General features: G+C 33.9%; 1 protein-coding gene across 1 annotated transcript in view; it reads right to left on the reverse strand.

The window, feature by feature from the left end:
• Positions 1–2,589: 2,589 nt before the first annotated feature.
• MMP16 (matrix metallopeptidase 16) overlaps positions 2,590–22,345 on the reverse strand; it is a 271,508-nt gene continuing 251,752 nt past the window's right edge. Inside the window, exons 8-10 of the mRNA XM_004474746.5 lie at positions 20,848–20,998; positions 15,519–15,634; positions 2,590–6,063 (exon numbers count right to left, since the gene is read on the reverse strand). Of these exons, the coding sequence (XP_004474803.1) occupies positions 5,729–6,063; positions 15,519–15,634; positions 20,848–20,998 (602 nt within the window). The 3' untranslated portion in view covers positions 2,590–5,728. The remainder of the gene's footprint in view (positions 6,064–15,518; positions 15,635–20,847; positions 20,999–22,345) is intronic.

The following is a 22,345-nucleotide window of genomic DNA, read 5'->3' on the forward strand; positions in this document are numbered from 1 at the left end:
AAAGAATTAGCATTGTTTTAAAAAAATGCTGTATGTCATGTCCAGTTATATGCTCACAATTGTGTTTAAAAAATCAAAGACTGCTATTCCAGTATTCTACTAGAAAATTGACAAGAACTTACAATATCACACCTGTTAGTCATTTCTGTGAATATGTCAAATTGATGTTTGTTCTTAGGCTTTATATACTATTGGCTTAAATTTCAAAGTAGACATACATATAGAACATGAAATGGAACATTTGAAATTGGATGTTCTTAATCTGACATGAGAAAGCTCAGAATCATTTCAAAGTTCACCAATGGAAACAAATGAAAAATGAATGTAGAAGTACCTGGAAGACAAAGGTTATGAATAGATGAGACCAGAACACTAAGGCAACTTTCTTTGCTATTATGCCAAGTGTTTTGTTTTATATGATTATTGAGGTAAACTCCTATCCTAAGGAAATGGCTTTTCTCAGGAAATTCTGACATTATGTACCTTTCCAATGAGGTTACTAAACATCTAACTCAAATTTTTAGCCTATAAGGCAATGTAAGGGGATTGGATGTGTTTAAGCAGGGTAACAGCTAAAGACCACTGGCTAACACATATATTTATATATCACATAATCAACACCTGTGTGAAGGACATTTTCTGTCCTATTTTTATACTTGCTTAAGTAAAATTTCCAGGTGTATTATTAAGGACTACTATAGTATGTCTTTAACTTTTACACAAGAGTCATTTTTCCCTCTTTCTCCATTTCCATTATATTTAGCTTCATATTTATAGTGCAATACCATCCCTAATTACCACTTCCTTTTTCTAAAAAATATAACCAATAAAACTTTCCTGATGTTGATATAGCTCCCTCCTAGACAATATGGAACCTAAAACATAGAAACATATGCTGTGGCAGTTATTTCCTGTGGTCACAAAAAATCAGTATCATGAAGGCGCATGAAATGCAGTGGAATGGTTAGACCCTCTAATATGATTGATTGACACATTTTGTGTTATAATGTAATGGCTCTGATTGTATTTATGGCCATTGGTGATAGCTCATTTATCAATTTTGGAACAGACAACACGTTCTGTTTGACATCTGTGATACGTTGGAATGTGCCATTGAGAGCATCAAAATTAAATGAACTCTGCTGTTTGCTGAAAAAGCTTATCTTACCACCATGCACAAGGTTGTTTCATTATATCCTACAATCTCACAGATTCAATATATCAGTAAACTACTGACTTTATTAGCTTCTGAAATTAATTCCAAAACTTAAAATAAAATTAGTCTTTTCTGACTCTTGTGTTTAGTCTACTTAATTATAACATTCATTTCTTTTATGAAAGCAGTGAGTTTAGTCAATATGAACACAATGGTTATTTTACTGTAACATCCACACACAAAGTGTGGGTGTGTATTTATACCATAACCAATATGATATATCAGCATAATATGTGGAGCTTACAAGTAGTATATTACTATCTCTAGGATCCGGTAGATAGTCCTTTATCCATGCATTGGACCTACCAGTGAAGTTTGGGCACTGTTCTCATCCACTGCACTGTGTTTTTAAACACCCACAGAATAAAAACAAGTAGATAGTACGTGAAACAGTCCAGTTATGTGTTAATAGAAAAAGATTATAGGTAATTTGACTAATAAAAGTAACATTTGCATATTTCATTAAACCAGTCTGTATCCTTTATTACTTAGTAATTATTTTTAGTAATCATAACTTAGTAATTTTTTGATATCTGATTCAGAAAAGCCTTGCCCTCTAATTTATAGCAGAAGTTGTCTGTGTTAATATGTAATGTTCTCTAATTTAGCTATGTTACCTTTGCAACTGTAAAGAGCATCCATATTCACCTGCTGTGACTGCTATGCACATAGGCATTTGGTTCTACAATGGTCAACAGTTCAATACATTATAGTTTTTAGGTATGTTATGGATGGCCCTCTATATTGCTCTGATGTGGAATGTGGAATTACTGCTTTACAGAGAATATAGGCTGATCAGCTATTTTAATACTTCATTCAGACCAGTTAATATACAGAATAATAGATGACTGAAATTTAAAACTATATAGAGAATTCATATAAAGAACATTACCTCATTTACATCTGTGTTTATATCAGATAAATGATGGAGAAATAATGAAACAGTAGGAGAAATACAACCATTTTTGTAATTGTGCATGTGTTTTCACTTCAATTTGGGAAACCCTTGATCTAAGCTTTTCATACTATCATTGATGGGATGATGAAAAATATTTGAGAGGTTGTGTCTCCATTGATACTGAACTGGTATATTATGTTGTTGACCATGGAAATTTATTCTGCATTGTTTTTGAATCAATATTTAAATCTGCTGAAGTGATCAGGTCCTCTCCGTAACCAATTAGAATTGAGGTTGTTTCCCCAAACCCAAAGTGGTAAAGGAGTCAGTAAACATACTCACAAAATACCTGGGGTACAAGAAATAAATGGAATCCCAGTGGTTGTGATTATGTTGCATTTACTGTGTTCTTAGCTCACAGCCTGATAATTATTTAAATGTTCTAGTCAAGAGAACAGCCATATGTGCCTTTTCTTATCACATAAATTTAATCTCATATTCAAATAAATATGACCCAAACCTAATCCATGACATTTGCCAGAATGCAAGCATATGACAGACTCTTTCTCTTCTTAATGCTATGATTATTTTTCTAGCCCTTATACACTTATAATCTTATGATGAATCAGGAATTGTGACAAATGAGTAAAGAGACATTAGATTGCTTATTCAGTTTCTTTCTCATTTTAGAGAAAAAGGTCCATTTAGAGTGCAGGTTGATGGAGTTCCTCAAAGATCTGCAGATATTCCAAAATGACACAGTTCCTCATTTCTATCTGTAGCAAAATAGAATTTCCAGTCCTTGTGTTTTGGGCATCAAGGTCCTAAAAGACTAAACCCTCCCACAGTCAAAACACTGTATAAATGAACTTATGTATATAGTACTCCATGCTCAGTAGCAGTAAATGACTCTTTATAACATCAGCATCACCTAGAATGGAAGCACTGAAGTAAAGGGACAGGGCTGATGCTGGTCCTCTCCGGTGCTCTCTTGGCCTTCCCGTACCTGGTCTCTGACGTACAGTCCAAATACAATCTGTATTGCATAATGTTTGCCTGTAAAGCCATACCTCTTTTCTAGCTGTTCTTTTTCCTTTGCCTTACAACATATATATTCAGGTTGTAAGAAATAACAATCTGCAAGGCTTTGCAGCATGCCGCCCATAATTACAAAATATTTCCCCCAACCAAATCATAAACATGTAGTTTAACTGAAAGGCATTCTAATTTTCATGCTATGTTGAGTATAAATATAAATTCAAGGCAGCCAAACTATCCATTTCCAAATAAGAATGTATACCTACACTCATTAAAAATCATCTGGAAATGTGTATTATTAGCAAATGAGTAAGAAATTTTCACTAGTATAAAATTCCTGCTTTATATAAAAGCCACACTGGCCATTCAAGTATTTGAGGTTTTTGTATCCTATAGTTCTTGTAATTTGTACTAAAATGATGTTTGGACTTGAAATTATATTAAAGAAAAATTAAAAGTCACTTCTACCTATAGGGCATTTTTAGAGTGTGCATGTAAAAGAGCAAAGTGTCCATCTGCAGATCCACCGCCAACACTCTTTCTTTCCAATCCTAAGGAAACAGCTCATGCTTACTAGGTTTTTAGGGAACAAATTAACAATCCAAAATGGAGAAGAAACACCAGATTCCCCTTAGTTTGTGCCAGTTTGCAAGTTAAAGGTCAAAGGGCAAGGACATAGAACGAGACTCTTCAAGGAAATTTTTCACAGAAGACAGTGTTTAAGTTGTTAATGACAGTCAACAGATCAATAATCAAGTTCAAGGCAAGCTGTTCATTGTTTCAAAAGCTAATCCCCTCAACAGCTGGCTTTCACACAAAGCCAATGTCTGACTCATGGGGTGCATTCGTTCTGACCATCTCTAATAAGTTCACAGCCCAGTGGCTGTAAAGCCTTTCACTGCAAGAAGCAGCTCCTAAAAATCAATAAAGAGGTCTGTCAGTTGCTGACTTTTCTCTAGGAAAAAAATATTGATACAAACCTGCTCTGCAGGTCACATGAATTGACAATACTGCTGTTAGGACAAATTACACGCAACAATTAAATGCTTTGGTGGTCTCTTGGCTCTGTCAATGATCCATTTGATCAACGGATTGGCTAAATGCCAGAAGCCACACTAACCCTTTGAGAACTATGGTTGACATGCAATAGTGCAATAGGTAATGCACGGGAGGACGTTCATGCAACCTCAGAGTCATCATTTTAGTTCATTTTAAAATGGCAATGCTAACTGCATGTACTGAAGCAAAGTGAATTTTCATGCAGTGGATTTTAAAACAGAAATTCAATATGTCTAAGAAAAAATTGGCTATTGTAACCTGTTGTTCAAATAACATTTCACTTTATGAGATATTTAATAAAATACTTTATTTGCCAGAAAAATTTTGGCAAGTAACATCATTTCTGTTGCTATAAATGCATTTATACGTAGTACTGGAAATCACTTAGAAATTACATGGGATTATAGGATATCTGTTTTAAAAACCTGAACTTCTTGAACCTTTGACTGTTTTTACCCATTGCCCAGTTCTATGATTGACCAGATATCAAGACTGACACCCCTAGGACTCTGAAAGCTGATCTGATAGTTCTCAAAGGGTTACATTATGTATTACTAGTGTCACATATCCTTGTAAAATAACTGTCACTTTAATCCATTCTAGAGACACACTGTTTCTTGCTCTGCTTTGTAGTGAATATTCCTGACAGACCCATAAAAGGCCTGGGGCAATGGCCTAATACAACCTGGGGAGATTATTCCAAAGATGTAGGGAGAAGGTGGCAGGAAGGGGTTTAGAAACACTTCAAAACAATTAAAAGGTCCTGTTTGAACACAGCTAGGAATATAAATGTGATGAAACGTTGAGGACATAGCTGAGAACAGCTGTATAAAACGAAAAATGGATGTATTATTAAGGCTGTTACTATATTGCAGATATTTTGGCCCCTTGTTTGTTGGAAAATGGCTGTCCCAACAGTCTAACGTCCTGCATGTGTATTCCAGATCTCCCACCTGGCAAAAATGATGCGGAGGAGACTATCCATAGCAGTCAGAGAGCTATCTTCTTTGGAGACAAAGCTGTTTTGGGTCTTCACACTTTCCTGAAAGTTCAATTGTGGGTTTGTTTGTTTCTTTAATTTTTTTTTTTTTCTTTGCTTTAAAGCAAAAAATTGTGGGTTTTCTGTTTTGCCTTTTTTCCCCCCAGTCTTCAGAAGGAAAAAAAAAATATTAGAAACCTTTAAGAAGAATCTTTTCTTCTTCTTTTTTTTTTCCTCTTCTTTAGTTAATCCTGAAAATTTACTGGGCATTGAGCGTGCAGAGGAAAGGCCTAGAACGGAATGACAAAGAAAGACAAAGGACTGAAGAACGGCAGATACTGTGCATCATGGAAGCTTCCCCATGAGTGTATTTCCACTCATGCGCAGGACCAGCGACCCTCTGGGTTTGAAAGGGCAGCCCTGAATCAGGTTGCCACAAGCCTGCTCCTAGCTAGGAAACAGCATAACAGCTCTTGTCTTGAATCTCAAGTTACCACAAACTCCTGGAAAAGAAAGGAAATAAAAACCACACCCTACATCACACCCACTCTTGCATAGAGCGTTTGCAGTACAGTATGTGGCGGGGTGTTCCTTTCCTCTTGAACTGGAACACAGTGTAAACCAATACAAGGAGGCATAAGGCCAAGATGCAGGGAATGACAATAGCTATGGCTTTCACAGTGCTGGCTGTGTTGTCCAGTTTGATGACAATGTCTACATCATCTGGTGGGCTGTGTCCTTCTTTATCTCTGTCTGTTGGTCCGTCACAGCCCATGAAATCCTTGAGGATGGATCTGGGATATCCAGGTTCTACCTTGAGTATCTGGTTGTTGAATTTCCAATACTCCTTTCCTTTGTAGAAATACGTAAAGCCTAGAGGGGAAACACACACACACACAGGTACCACTTATTTGTGAAAGTGTATATGTACAGAAATTTTAATGAAATCTACTACTTTTAAAAAGATGTACTTTAATGGGGCCTCAATTTCCAAAGGAAAAAAAACATTAGCCTCTACTCAGCTGACTGTTAAAAAGGCTCTGGCTGCTGTCCTCCAGGAGCTGGAATCCATGACTCAGTCCCTTGAATGCCTATGGAAAGCTCAGTTGAGAGAGAAATATCATCTACACAGGACAGTTGAAAGACCATGCTGTACATCTCTTCCTCTGGGTATGTTCAAATCAACTTCTGGTCTACACCAGAAAGAAAACTGGATCCTGATGTTCACTTACAGAATTACTGTTACTCATTTTCCTGTTAGTGTGATAATGCCAACCTGTACTGAAAGATGCTAACACAGCCTTAAAAGTTTAAACACTGTTTGCCCTCAGGCTGCTATTGAGGACGTTGTTCAATATATTATAAAAAGGCTTCTCCATTAAACACCTCGGGGAATTTCTTATCATCTGAGTACTGGGAATAGTTTTGCTTCTTCTAAAGAACAGGTTTGCTTTCATTTGGACAACAAATCATAAAACTAAAGATGTTTTCCTTTGTCTGTTAGGAAGCTTAACAAATAAAGATATTAATAGTACAAGGGGTACTGATTTCATTAATGGCTATAGCTCATACCCATTTTAAGTTCATTGTCCACCCACCCTTCATTTAACTTTAATTTACTTTCTTTTTATGGTAAATTTATGTCACCTAGCTTTATTTTATCAAACTTTTAAAGCCACCGGGAATACCGTTAGAAAAAAAGTAGAAGAAATAAATCTACAATTGTATCTTTAATAATGTCAAATGGCATGTATTTCATGGGAGCAATTTATGGATGTGGATAATAGAAAACTCATAGCAATTCAAAGACAAATATGTGTGTTTTTTTAAGAATATTTTCTAAATTTTTATGGTTATAGTTGGCTATACATTCAAATTTTCTTTCTGTCCGTGGTCCTTTCGTGTCAAGTTTTTTTGTGACTACACTACTAGGAATTTAATTCTTGCCTTGAGATAAAATTCAGGAAACCAAGGGGAAACATTTTAATATTACAGTTATTTTAAAACTATATTTTGGGCGTTATTTAATTTGAATATTATACTTTAGGGGTTCCTAGTGATGGTTTTCTTTTTCTTATTTTATTGCACACTTACTATAGAGCAGGGGTTCTTAAACTTTTTTTGTACCATGGACCCCTTTGCCCACCAGGTGAAACCACGACCCCTTCTCATAATGTAGCAGCCAATAGTTTCATGACACTCAACTAGCGTCAAGTCTAATAATTACTGTAATTTCGAAGTATGGATAAGTATAAGCAATTATTTTTGAGATATGCAAAAACTGTAATATGATATGAAGTGTATACTACTGTAATTCATTGCATATATTCAGAAGTAAAGGAAATGTTAGATGTCAGTTAGAGGTCAGAGAAAATAAAGATAATATGTTGATTTTTTCAACCCAAACTCATGGATCCCCTGAAATCTTTCCATAGACCCCTTGAGGGTCCACACACTCCTCGTTAAGAACCCCTGCTAGAGGAAGCACTGTGTTACCAGCTAGCATATGTGCTTGCTTTTAATCTTCAAAACTACTCTGTGAGGTAGAATTAATTACTTATACTTGTCAAGCAGATATAAAATAATATGCCATGTCCTGGTGAAAGCAGGGTTTAAGTCTTGGAGTAGTTCTTCAGCCTGAGCACTCAATGATTTTTCTAAGACTGGCACATTTAGAGATTATTCTTTTAGCAAAACTCCTTTATTTATCATAGGCTATGATAGATATCACCCATGAAATGAAGAACTTTGATGTCTCAAAAAAAATTCAGCTTGTATAGCAGTTTGATATTATTGATGAATTCCAAAAAGAAATATTGGATTACGTTTGTAAACTGGTCTTTTCCTTTGGGCATATGAGATTATATTGGATTAAGCTAATCAAGTAAACCTCTTGGGTCAGTAGGGCATTGAGTACCTGATCCTTGGTGGGTGGACACTCGCAGGTAAAAGGCATGACAAAGGAAGAGTTGCGGGTTCTTAATGTTGGCATTTGATGTTCATCTTAAGCTGGAGCCCCAGGGAGAGAGACAGAGCTATTCGCCTGATAGTCTACAGCTGACCTTGTGAATGGAGGCCAAGCCCAGACAGCCTCATAGACTACAGCTGACCTTGTGGAGAAAACAAAGGAGCTGAGCCCAGAGGAACCCAGGAAGCCTGAACCCTTGAAGACGCTGGCAGCCATCTTGCTCCAACACGTGAAAATGGACTTTGATGAAGGAAGTACTTAAACTTTATGGCCTGGTATCTGTAAGATCCTACCACAAATAAATACCCTTTATAAAAACCAACCAATTTCTGGTATTTTGCATCAGCACCCCTTTGGCTGACTAATATGGCTTGGCTGGACGGTCATTCAAGTTGTTGCATTCTGAAAATCATTCTGTTCAATAACATAAAAATATGTTGTTGCTTTTAGTTTCGAAGGACAGTTCTGAGATCAGATCTGCTTGCCAAGTGAAAACAGGTGTATGCATATTCAAATTTTCCTGCAGGGAGCAAGTATTTGATCATGCTAATGAAATCCAATGTAATTACTCAACAAGCTTGGATGAAGAAATGTTGAGGGCTTGCCAAATAACAGTACATTAAATGATCATAGTTGAATAATATCACTGATTTAGAATTAAACGGACCTTCAAAATAGGTGAATGTACTTATTTTTCTACTCTGAAAACCAGTAGCTGGAAGTATCCTCATCTCTAGTTTTTAACCAAAACTAAGTACTCTAAAGCTACCAGGCATCATTCAAAGGCTCAGAACTTTTCATTTTCATATTAATAGGGTCTGCAGGTAAAATTTTACAGTAATGCACTCCATATATGAGAATAAAATTATAGCAAAGTGAATATTCCTGTTAGAAATAAGAAGTCTAGTTAGTAGGAGTTAGATGATATAAGTAATTGAAAAAAAGTAACCTGAAATCTTTTGAAAATAGAAATATATCAAACATTGATTCTGAAAAATTCATCTCTTTCAATACCTTAGCTTTTTTTTTCCTTTTCAAGAGAAGCTCTGATATTATATATTCTTGTGGGTGTTATGCTTATTAAGAATAGCAATTCAGATGAATTCCTACCTGCATTATTAAAATTTGAGAAATTCTGAGAAAGAAATCAATGAGGTTGCAGTACATTATTTGATGATTTTTTAAAATATTAGTCTTTACTAACAACCTTTCTATTGCTTAGACCTAAAAATGTAATGAGACATAGTCTGTAGGTGTCTCATTATAGTTTAATACTTCTATTTGCTGTTTTAGCTTTAACCAATAATTTAAATATATTTTTATCTGTCTGATTAATTTTTCTATTTAAGAAACAAATGAGATTCAGTAGACTATAGATTTAATTAAACGCATGTAATCAATTAAAATGCAGTATTTAGGTATGATCAAGCTACCATATTTTCTAACAAGGTGAACCACAGTAAATTCTTAGTAACAAACATATAACAAACATCCTCAATAAGCTAAATCTTTTCTCCAAAATTAAAAAAAATTTTTTAAAGAATCTATATAAGTGTTTTTCTAAAAGGTTCCAGAGTTTTAAAGAAATAAAATAGTTTCTAGTTTTTACATAAAATCTACACTTTAATAAATGAAAATAATGTTCAAAAAGATCCTGCTAGGGTACTAGAAGTTTCTGATATATTAAATTCAGGTTAGAATTTGTTGAGTGTATTTATTGAAGCAATAAATCAACAATATCACATAAGTGTTCATGGAGGAATGATCCTAAATTAACAAAAGAACTTTAAAGGTAATCATTTGTACAAAAAATTATAGAGGTTAGAATCTGTCATGATTTTAACCTAATACCAGGTTGTATGATAGGGCAGTTTTTTAGATTTACATCTTTTTCCTGTAACACAGTTTAGCTTATTAAATGTTAACTGGAACACTTGTATAAGCCATATTTTCTAGTTCAAAACAATTACATATTTTAATTAATAGGAGAGAGATTTTGCAAGTACTATAAAGATGCTCCCTTGGCCCTCCTAGTAGAGCAGGTGGAAGAGGCTACTAGTATCACTTAATGTAGTATGTAAAGAACAGACATAGGTAACTAACAGGAGAGAAAATGGTTAACAACCCAATTTAATTAAAATTCTTCTGAAATTTATAGTTAAATATATTTGGGGATACTTTGACCTGAAAATGAAAGCATTAGAAATAGTGCAGAATACTGATATGTCATACAGACAAATAAAAGGATCTCTTTTCAGAGGTTTAAGGATTAGAGAAAAAATGGACTGAAAACAAAATGAGGTGGGACAAATTATTTCTTACTTAGGAAACAATATCAGCTATTTTATATCTTTTTGGAATAGACTGAGTTGACATGGCATTCTCTAATCTTTGTTCTATGAAAAAAGATTGTCCCATTTAACTGTGAAAGTGTTTCCTTTGTTAAAAAATTTGAGGAAAAAAAGTTGGCTGAATTACACATGTTTATGTATATATACATATATATATTTATGTAAGTATATATTTGTGTATCTTTAATTCAACAATTCTATCATAATATGCTAATGACCCATTCAATCTCCAAGAAGAGAATACAATACACAGTATTGTATCTGGTCACCAATTTTTTTCTCTCATAGAATTTCTATGAAATTATAACAAGAAAAGTGTTCCTCTGTATGCAGTTTCATTTATTCCTCCTGCATATCTTTTCTAACTCATCTAATTGATCATTCCTTTGTAAGACCTCCAAATGAAATTGATTGGTATATACTGATATGTTGCTTTGGTATTATTTTATATATATATATACATATATATATATAGTATACATTTTATATATTACATATATACAAAACTGTTTCTTAATGACAGGGCCTATGTATTCTCCATTTTCCATTCTTTCATGCTTAGTAAGAATATAATTAGCATTTAAGAAATGTAAATAAATAAACTGAATCTTGTAGAAATTGATATTTGTTTGAATCACATATGTAGATTTTGACAAAAAGAGTATGGGGTGAAAAATTGAAACAGCAAATGAATAGAACTAAGAGTCAAAACTATTTTACATGCTAAAAAGCTGGGCTGAAATCAGGATGTGAAAAGTAACAGTGTGAAAAGGAGACTCTTGTATTTACATTAAAATAACATTTTCCAAAGGGAGAGTATAGAATACCTGGGAGATGTGTCTTGACAACACTTAATGTAGATACTATCTGGGGGAGAGTGAATGCAGTAATTCTTCACCACAAAATTAGTATGTGTTAAAAATCCCATGCAGTTGTTTAAAGCACTGTCAAGTAATGAGTGTTAAGAAGAAATCATTCCACTATATTCTGCATGAGTCATTTCTTACTGGAACATCACAGTTATGTATAGTGGTGGAAAGTAAAGAGGAAAATGAGAAATTGTTCAGTTGAAAAGATTATGGGTGAAAACCAGGAGGATTATGGATATGGTGGCATTTTCAGGACTTGGAGTTGTCCTGGGTGGTATTGCAGGGACAGATGCTGGACACTGTATGTCCTGCCATGGCCCATGGGGTGGACTGGGGGAGAGTGTAAACTACAGTGTAAACCATTATCTATGTGGGGCAGCAGTGCTCCAAAATGTATTCACCAAATGCAATGAATGTCCCATGATGATGAAAGAGGTTGTTGATGTGGGAGGAGTGGGGTGAGGGGGGTGGGGGGTATATGGGGACCTCATATTTTTTAAATGTAACATTAAAAAAAAAATAAAGAGAGAGAGAAAAAAAGAAATAGCCTTCTGAAAGTCTAGGATTTTTTTCCTATGACCAAATGAAACTTCAGCATGACATGACAAACTTTCAATTACTTTAATGACTACTTTTTAGAAAAAGTAACTTTTTCTCTTTGGAGACAGTATATTAGAGCACATTAATTGCGGCTAGAGTGTTCTGTTTTCAAACCTTAGATATGTGTATTACCAGTTTTAAGATCTTGAGTAAGCACTTAACCTAGCAGAGAGTTGGTTTCCTTGTATAATAACTGGGTTAAAAAGGTATTAGTTTTGGGAAATTAAATTATATAATCAATTTATGTAACATATTTTATACTTGGTAGGCAGTTGATAAGTGGTATCATGCATTATATTCATTGGTCAAGGTGTAAGAATATCAATATGTAGACAATATTGGGCAGAATATTTCACCTTAATATGAAAAACATTCTTCAAAGATCTATAGTTGAATTTTGAGCTTGTGGTCTTTTTTTGGGAAAATTACTATTAGGAGTGGATTCCGAGGAAGGAATTCCTTCACTGTGGAAGCATGGACTAGGGAAACCATCTCAATGCACAATAATGTCCAATTTTATTAATGTCAAATATCATGTACTTGGGATTATCTTTATAAGGGATTACTTTGAGTCAAAATAACTTATTGGTATTCTGTATTACTCAATAAATTTGAGCTTACACCTCTTTCCTATATCTGTGTTAGGAAGAAATTGTGTAAAATGTGAGTGGAAGGAAAGAGACCACAGGTGGATATCTGAGAAGGGAGTAAGAGGTGGAGAATTTATCAGTAGACTATTTAGACTGAGACCTCCCCAGCTGGTTGGTACTGCTACTCTACAGAACAATTGTTTCAGACAAGTAAGATGCCTCCTCTACTTCAGCAGGAGGATTTTGGGAGTAGTGAAAGGGATGAAATCAATTTCAACAACAAATATTTAATTTTTTTTTTTTACTCTAAGCCTGGCTTCAAATAATTTACACAGGAGGGAATAGTGGGCACATAAACTAATACTTGTAAGATTTTGAGTGCAAGGGATAGATATCCAAAAAGGATATCCAAGGAAGATCACCTGAAGGATGATAAGGAGTTCAGCGTTAAAGAATATCAAAGAGTGGGCTGGGCCAGGAAAGGTGCACAAGGCATGGACATGTTGAAGTCTCATCTTTAATTTTCAGTCATTTGTTAGAACTGATTTTCTCAAAATCTTTTGGTTCTTTGTTAGCATTTTGTGGAGTTATACTTTGCTATGTGAAAAAAGACCACAGGATTTTGAATTTAAGAAACTTGTTTTTCTCCTCATGAAATTAAACCCTGAGGTAGGATGGTAGTACAAAAAGGCTCATGGAAATAAATTTTTGGAATTTGCTGTTTGTACAACAAATAAAGTTGAGTAGGTATGAATTTTCATAGAGGCAGAAATTGATTGTATTTTGTTAATTATGATATTATAACAAACTGATAAGAACATAAATATTTTAAGAAAGTTTTTTTTCCCAATTTAACTGTGTTACTTCCTGGTTGTTCAGAAACAATTTAAGAGGTGTTAATTACACAGAATAGAACGTATTTTTCAGGACAATTGCACTGATTTATACTGAATGAATATTATTACATTTTCAGATGAACAAGAATATGAGAAAAATGGGGGACAGGCAGAAAATGTGTTTTTGTTATTTATATAATTATGAATTATTTCCATAGAAATAGAATCAAATCTCAGATGTTAGTGGACTTGAAAATAAAAACATGGGAAAGAAAAACAGTAAATGTACTAAGTAATTAAGAGTAATTTTTCAATCTTTTGAAATAATTGTTTTAAAAGTAATTTTTATTATAAGGTCATCATAATCATTTTAGAAAATTAATAAATTAAAGACAAGTAATGAGAAACTTATCATTAGAAAGATCTTGGCTTAATTTTCTTTGTATATATCTTTATATAGTATATGATAACTATTATTAAAAGACAGAGCAGTGGTAATACCTCAGCAAATGTTAGTTAGAATTGGTCTTATATGGGATACAGTAAGGCTTTTTGGTGTAACACCAGGAAATTTCCTCCTCTCTCAATTATGTTCAATTAAAAAAAAGTTTTTCATAACATTGTTCTAGTTTCTTCTTTAGAGATAGTTATAATTCCTAGGGGTGACCTCAGTTCTCTGCCTTCATCTGACCAGCTTTCTTTTTTTTTTTTTCATTTCTTTGTCATTTTCATATACATTTTGAGATAGTTTAAGTTTTTGTCCACCTGATTGATTTGATTTTACTGCCTCCAACATGACCACATTGTTACTTTTTTATTTTTTATTGATCTCCCTTTTATCACAGACAGATAATACTTTTTCACCTCAATCTCCTTATGGATTTCAGCCTGTCATGTATAGGCTGTACCTTAACTCAGTTTTTTAATTCTTTGAACCAATGGAATACACACACAAAAAACTATAATTCTTAGCAAGCGCAATGATCAAGACATCAGGGTTGTTTTTGACTTTACCTCTGCCCACAGTGTTTCATTTGTGGGACACTGGCACACATAATGCAAGTATATCAGCGCATATAACAACACCCATAAAGCAGTAAGGATGCCTCCATTTTTCTGACTAGTATTTACTCACCCTGGATTTCAGTTCCTTCAGGTTTACACTTGCTGTAAATTGTTCTTTAACTCTGATAATATACTGATGGTCAATGATAGTTTCCAGACATGATAGGACATTTCATTTCCTCCTATTTCTTTATTAAACTTTTTCTTTCCTGCTCCTAAATGCACTTAATTTTCCCTTGCAAGAGATGTTTATTTTTGTTCTTGTTGCATATATACTAAAGACTTTTCAGGGACCCATATATTATACTATTTTCTTCTGATTCCTATTGTAAGTCATTTGATCAGGTAAACTCTTAACATGTATTTCAGAATGATAAATCTTTCTTTTTTTATTCTAAGTTCTATTCTGAGTTATTTTCATTTACTACTCTTTGAACAAAGAGAGAAATGTTCAAGCTTTACATTGACAATAGACAAGTATCTATGATTTGGCTAAGTATACACTTGGGAATTGGCTCAATCTCAAATCCTGAATGAAGAACAAGTTAAGTGGGGACCTATTGTTATTAGCAATCATACAACCTCTCTAGCCTAACTTTATCAATCTGGGATAATAGCATTGTTGCTGACACTCTGTCTAAGCCAAAGGAATATGTGAAAAATCATAATCTCCAGCATGCTCTACTGCTGGGTGTCTTGGTGCCTCAGCACTCACTGACAGCACATCATTCCTGCAATCAGCTCCCCTCCTATGTCTGTATGTTAGGAATTTCATTTGAAAGATAGGTGAGGTTACTTGAAAGATATTCACACCCTCCACTTAAAAATATTCTATTTTTCCAATTTTGTGTGTGTGAATTAAAAGAAGTATGAGGTTAAAAGATGTCAAGAACATAATAAACCTTAAACCTAGGAAGGAAATTTATGTACATATATTATGATATAGCCCTAGTATGGTATTTTCCAATGATTTTAGATAGTGAAAAAGGAAAACAAATTATTAAGCTATTTAGTAAACATTTGAAATATATACTGCACACATTGCATACCATTTTCTTTGTGCACAAAGGCTCCCTGAGGAGATTCAGGGATACCTTTCCAGACTGTGATTGGTTTAGGATAACCAGGATCCATAGCTTTCATTTCTTCACTGTATCTCCAATACCTAAAAAGAATAATAAAAAAAAAAAGTTCATGGGGAAGGAAATTATATCTAAATAGTATCACTGACATTCATTAAAGCCTTGCTATGTTCTAGGCATTTTTGCCTATATGCCTGTTAGTGACTTAACATTTGGGAAGTTCTGGGTTAAATCACTGGAAAAGACAGTGGTCACAAAACATTCATTCTCTTTCTTTTCCTGAAATGTTAAAAATGGGTACATTTTGTGTATTTATTCTGCTAAAATTAGTAAATCCTAGCTAAGTATATTTAAAATTTGAAAGGGTATCACAAACCTATTAATAAAGCAGGGGTTTTCATGATTTTTTCATGAACAGAGGAACTTAAAGATATAATTTATATTTTATAGGAACAGATTGATTGCTGTGGGTTAATAGACTGAAGGAGGTAAAGTAGAAGCAGGGATACCAGTTAGGATGCCATTGCAATAATGTGTTTCAGGAATTATTCCAATAAGTAAATTCCAAGGTGAGTTTATCTAGAAAAGAGAAATAAACTATCACAGGTATTTGTGGAAGGTAAGAACAGATACAGTGGACAGAGAAAGAAAAGCTTTAAGGGGAAGCATTGAGCCAAAATAATAGTGAGTGGGCCTGTCTTTTAGGAGAAGAAAACTAGGCAGAATTGTTAGTATATCTATCTAACAATTCTGAAATAAATTTTCTTATATACTTCACTCAAACTGGAAACATGTGCTTTAAAATTAATCCTGAATATTCCTTTCCGACAGAACATTTTGTGATGATTATAGTATGGTTAATGTGTTACACAGATTTCTTCCCTCTGGTAAATGCTTCGATGGGGTTTGTAACAGTTGTATATGTTAACTTGATCCTCTGCTTGACCCAAGGAACCCCCTCACAGGAAAAGAGTCAAATATCTTATTTAAATGATTTTAAGAAACACATTTCTCTATAAATTTTGATGCAATTTTACAGTAGATGTGATGAAAACAAACTGTCAAAGTTTACTGGTAGGGATTTTTTCTTAATGACAGAAAATATAGTATGTTTTACAATATGGCAACTCTAAGTTAGAGCATGATTTTAAATGCTGCTAACCTAGAAGTCTGGAATATATTTAAATTCCTGGAGAAAATGGGGTCACATCCTTCATATGTTTAAGGAAGATTACCACATACTTAGAAAGCAGGTTGTTTCATGAGAAGTAGTTTTAACATTCTTCATGTAATGAGAAATTTCTACTTTATGTAGTACTTTGTAGAGTAAACGTATATACATAAGTTATTTTATCTTACTTCACTTAACTCCTCAACAATCTTTTAAATAGTATATAAAAAGGCTCTATACAACAAGCTCCTAACCATAGTGCAGTATACATGCTCGCTCAATTCATTTAGCAGTTTGAATTCAAATAAACACTTAAAAAATTTTTTTTATTAGAGAAGTTGTGGGTTTACAGACCAATCATGCATAAAATACAGGATTCCAATACACCACCCCACTGCCAGGCCTTGCATTGGTATGGAACATTTGTGGCAAATGATGATAGCACTTTTTTGTAATTGTATTTTTTGTTTTTTTTAACAGTCGTTACCTTTTTTTAATAATTGATGGAAGATTACTAAAATAGCCTCAGGTTACCTGCCACATGTCAGCTTTGATATCTATCCACAAATCTTAAATATGATTAGATATCTTGCTAACAATATCCAGAACTTCCTTAAACGGTGCTGAGATTTTATTGCTGAATATAGATTTGTATTTTAGTTTCTTACATAATTGATCATATTTCAAAATAAACAAAAAATTGCATCCTACTGATTTTTCTCCCTGAAAAATAAGCTTATTGGATTCATTCAGAACTATGTTAGCATATTCAGATTCAGATTGGAACACTATACTAATAAACTATTCATTGGGTTTAAACAGTTAGAAATTGTGATGGAGAAAAACTCTGCAGGAGAGTCAACAAATAACAACGCCTTATAAAAGAAACTTACAACAATTTCTTCTGATTTATCAGTTATCAATAATATAGAGTTATGGCTTTAAACAGTTGATTCTTTGAAATAGCATTGTGAATCAATGCATCAAAATAAATTTATAGTTGGAAATTAGATTTATTCATCATTTATGTAGGCTTGATCATAAGTTATATCCATTAAAAACAAAAGCTGTCCACCTAATAGTATATGTACTACAGCATTTTCTTAAATGTCTTCACTGCCAAGAAAAAAAAAATGATACAGAAAAAGTCTGGAGTGAAATATTTCAATGGGAAGTTGCTGGATACTGAAGTCAAATCTGAACAAAAAGTGGCTCAAAGAGACATTTCACCTGACTCGTCTGTTTCTCCTTCCTTGATCTCAATTCTTTCCTCCACAGTCAAGACTAATCACTCTTGTTAAATAATCTCAAAATACAGGATCATTTCTTTTTTCATATGCAATATTTCATATTCATAATCATACAACAGAATAGAAAACATCAATTTACAATGTAGATCTTATATTGTGTTTTTGATAATTTAAAAAATATATACATTATAATGACTTCATAAATGCTACACACTTAAGCTGGAGGAAATAAATGTATTTTTCTCTATTTCTGGTAATTTAAAAAAGGATCTAAATATTGTCTTCTTTCTCTGAAAACGTAAAATTCTCAACAGTTAGAATGAAACATGGCAATAGAATGTTGGGAATATCTGTAAGAAGACACTGAGAGATGATTTAGAAACATAGCATTTTAAAACTAAATGCTATGAAGAGCAAAATGTATCCAAGTAACAAATTATATTGTATGAAGAAAAGAGCAAGTAGGAAATGGAGGGACCAAGTTCCTTGCAGTATGTGAAATAATGTAACAGTGGAAATTTTCACCTGAATTTAGGTATCTCTTTCAAGAACCATCATTTAAAGAACCATACTCTTCTTTAGCTATCTCTACTTAAGAAGATTTCATCCCTGCCCCTTTCAATACTATATATAAATTACTCTCAAATCTGTGCCTCTGGACCTGACCTTCCCACTGAAAGGCAAAGTCCTATATTTTACCACCTACTTAACTTCTCCGCTTGGCATGTAAATAGGCACTTTAGTTCCATATGAACATTTTAATCTTTTAATCTTCCTTCTCCAATATTCCTTCCCTTGCCTGTTTTATCTCCAGAAGTGGAACCATGAAGTCAATTATTTAAGTGAAGTTATCTTTGATTTTGCCTTTTCTCTCATCCTTAAAATCCATGGCATGAAAAGAGCTTGTTATATGTAAATTAAAAATGTGTTCTGTACCCATTCCCCTTCCTCTATTCACACTGCTACCTTCGTCTCACCATTGTACTTCATCAGTAGTCTCCCAATTACCATCCACTCTTGCAGCCAGTATTTCACAGGGAAGTCAGAATTATTTTTACAAATGCAAATTAGATCATGTCACTTTTCTGTATAAAACCCTCCAATCCAATGCCTTTCCACAGTACTAAGCACAAAATCCAAATTCTTAGCCATGGCCTACAGGGTCCTGAAGTCTGCTTACCTCTTGGATGTCTTTCACCCCTTGAACCCTATATTCTAGCCACACAATTTCCCCCCAATTTGAATATTTCAACTTAATTCTTACATTCTTGCTTTTGCACTAACATTTCATTTCCTTACAACACAATGCCCTAAAGAGCTTGACATGGCTGAAACTTCTCCCCATTTAAGTCTCTACTCAAACGTCATTTTCACAAGCTAGCCCTTCCCTGATTCCACACTAACTTTTCAACTGCTTTTTATCATTCATGAGTCTCATTCACATTGCCATCTTATTTTTTGGTGGCATTTCTGAATATCAGGGTCACTTATTTGTTTACTTGTTTATTATTTGTTTTCTGCAATAGAAACTAAGTGCCAGGAGAACTGGCACCTTGTTGGTCTTTTCTTCTATTCTTTTTGTATTGCCTAGCATACATCCCATAATTTGTGCTCAGAAATCTGTGTATGGACAAAATCTAATTGGAAGATACTCTTTGTCTGTCTAGCAAATTATTTAAATGATTCTATTTCTGAATGAACTTCTAGAGTATTTGCACTTTGCAGCTCACCACAGTATCCTTCACAGTCTATTGCCTTACAGTCCACTGCTGTATCAAGTGGTATATAAATTATTTACCTGACTTCTTAAAGCAATTGAGTTTTTGACACTTGACTATCTCTAAAGTCCACTTCTGCTCTTAGACCTAGAGAATTAGAAACCTGCTAAAACAGTTTTCTTTTAAGTAGAAAGATGACAGTGGGGGAAGAGAAGAGAAAAAAGGAAAATATAATTTTAATAAGCTTTCTCTCAGCAATAAATATGGTAAATGGTTAAAATTAATAAATATTGTAAATATATAATATCTATAAGGAAGAAAGACTCACTGAACTATCATTTAAAAATGACAATAAAGGGGAGCAGGTGTAGCTCATTCACTGTACTAGGTTCCGGGTTCATACCCCAGTACCTCCTAAGAAATAAAAAATGACAATGAAATTGTTATTTATGTGTTTGAATTGGATAGTTTACTAACTTTTCCAATGGATTTTAAATTTAGACAGAATGTATTGATTAAACTGTGTCTTTGGAATAATGTAATTGTACAGCATTAAGTAATCAGTTCATGAAATAGCTAAGCCTCATGAAATCTTTGTAACAGTACTACTTTGGTAATCTTTTACATAAATCACACACATGGAAATTAACTGGAAACCTGCTTTCATTATTTTCAAAACCTATAAAACTACAGTTACTTAGATAAAATTTAAACTAATAAAAGCACTGCAAATCTTTTGTGGTTTGCATGCAACTTTTCAAGTATAATATAAATGAACTAAAAATTCTTTTCCCATTTCCTATAGTCTGTATTCTCTTATAATTCTGATAGCTAGCCTTCATTGATTTCACTAAATGGAGGCACTCACATTTAACCTCCAAACTTAATTTTTTCATTAAGTGCTAAATTTTTTGGATCTAAAACATTTCAAAAGTAATCTTGTACATGTTTGAAAAAAAGGGGCTATCTAATAATGTAATGGCAGTTTCATTATCATCTATGAAACTTTCATTAAAACTGTTATATGAATGCCAAATTTAGTCACATTTTTAATCCTCAAAAAAAAAAAAAAAAAAGGAAAGAAAAAAAAAGATGAGGAGCAACTCTGTATTCTATCTAGTTCTGAAAGAGCACATTCAAGCAAGTGAAGTACTGACCTGTCCCCCTTGAAGAAATAGGTTTTCCCAACGTCCTCCCACCAAATGGCTGAATCAATACCATGAGGGGGAATTCCACTTCCAAGGGTAATCAAGTCATGAGGATAACCAGGTTGAAGAGTAGTATCCTTGAACACCCAATATTTGTTACCTAGATGAAATAGATGCAAATACACAATACATTAATAGAAGTCAGAATTTGTAGAATATTATCTATTGATAGAATTCATTTAAAATGATTTTACAGTAAATCCATGAAATAATTTAGTAGCAGTCACATCTAGAATATCAGTGTTATTTTTGAAACAATGTTATTTTCAAAAGTGGATATAATGAATACTACTTAACATAATTTGTGAGTTAATTTTGTAAATAAAAAAGATCTACAAGTTAGCAAAAATTAAAAAAAAAAAACAAATCTCAATCCAGGAACAAGGATTCTACCTTTAGGAAGTAAGAGATCCTTGTTTCTATTCAAGGCTAAATCACTCCTTTTTAGAGAAAAGGGGGCACTCACTGGGACAGAGACTGATGATTGCAGGCAGGAAGTTTATTGGGAAGCTCTACCAATGGAGGGGGTCTAAAGAACAGACTTTAGCCCCCTTGCCAGTGGGGGTCTGAAGAGAGACTTCAGCCTGCTCATGGAAGGTAACTTTATCAATAGGCACAGAAACATAAGTCTTTGGGGACAGGGTTAGAGTCCAGAGTACAGCCTTGGGCCAATAAGGGGCTATATAAGTGAATTCTTCTTCTGTATGGCTTGGGGGTAGTAGGCTAGGAGGTAGGGTATTTTTGGAATGCGGGAGGGCTTGATGGGCCTGGGTCAGGAAGGGATGAGGGTCCTTATCGGATGTGTTGCCTCCCCTCACACAGGCAGTTTGCTCAATTGATCCAAATGAAATCACAGCCTTATGACCTGTTATTTACTGCAAACCTTATAAGGGGGAAACTCTAATACTCCTGTGTTTAACACATTCTCTATGCCCTCAGAATGCTTTACTGATTGTACCATCTGCTGTTTGGAGCACTTATTTTATGCTGATCCTTTCTTTTTATTAGATAAACATTCACAAGTCTCTCTAGACTTATAAGTCAACTCCCGTTGACCTTATACCTTCTTCAGGTTGTAATATTACCCCACTCTTTAAAAGCAGTAAATGGCGAGAGGAGAATTTTGAAGAATTTTAACCCTAATGACATTTGGAATTGTGGGTTCATGGTGACACTGAAAACTACCCCTGCCATACCACACCACCCACTACTCCCCACTCTGGCATGCCTCTCAAGTCTACAACCATTCCTTAACCCAATGAAAGTTGATTTGCTACTGAAGATTGCACTGAAATCTTTTGACTTGGGGTTACCAATGCCCTTTCACTAAAAAAAAATTCTCTACCCCTATCTATTGACACCCTTGAAAATTTAAGTACTTTCTTTCCTGGGTTGCTAAACACCATGTTCCTTTGCTTTCTCTCTTTCTCCTCTAGCTGCTCCACAT

The sequence above is a fragment of the Dasypus novemcinctus genome, chromosome 14 (genome assembly GCF_030445035.2).
Source record: "Dasypus novemcinctus isolate mDasNov1 chromosome 14, mDasNov1.1.hap2, whole genome shotgun sequence".
NCBI lineage: Eukaryota > Metazoa > Chordata > Mammalia > Cingulata > Dasypodidae > Dasypus > Dasypus novemcinctus.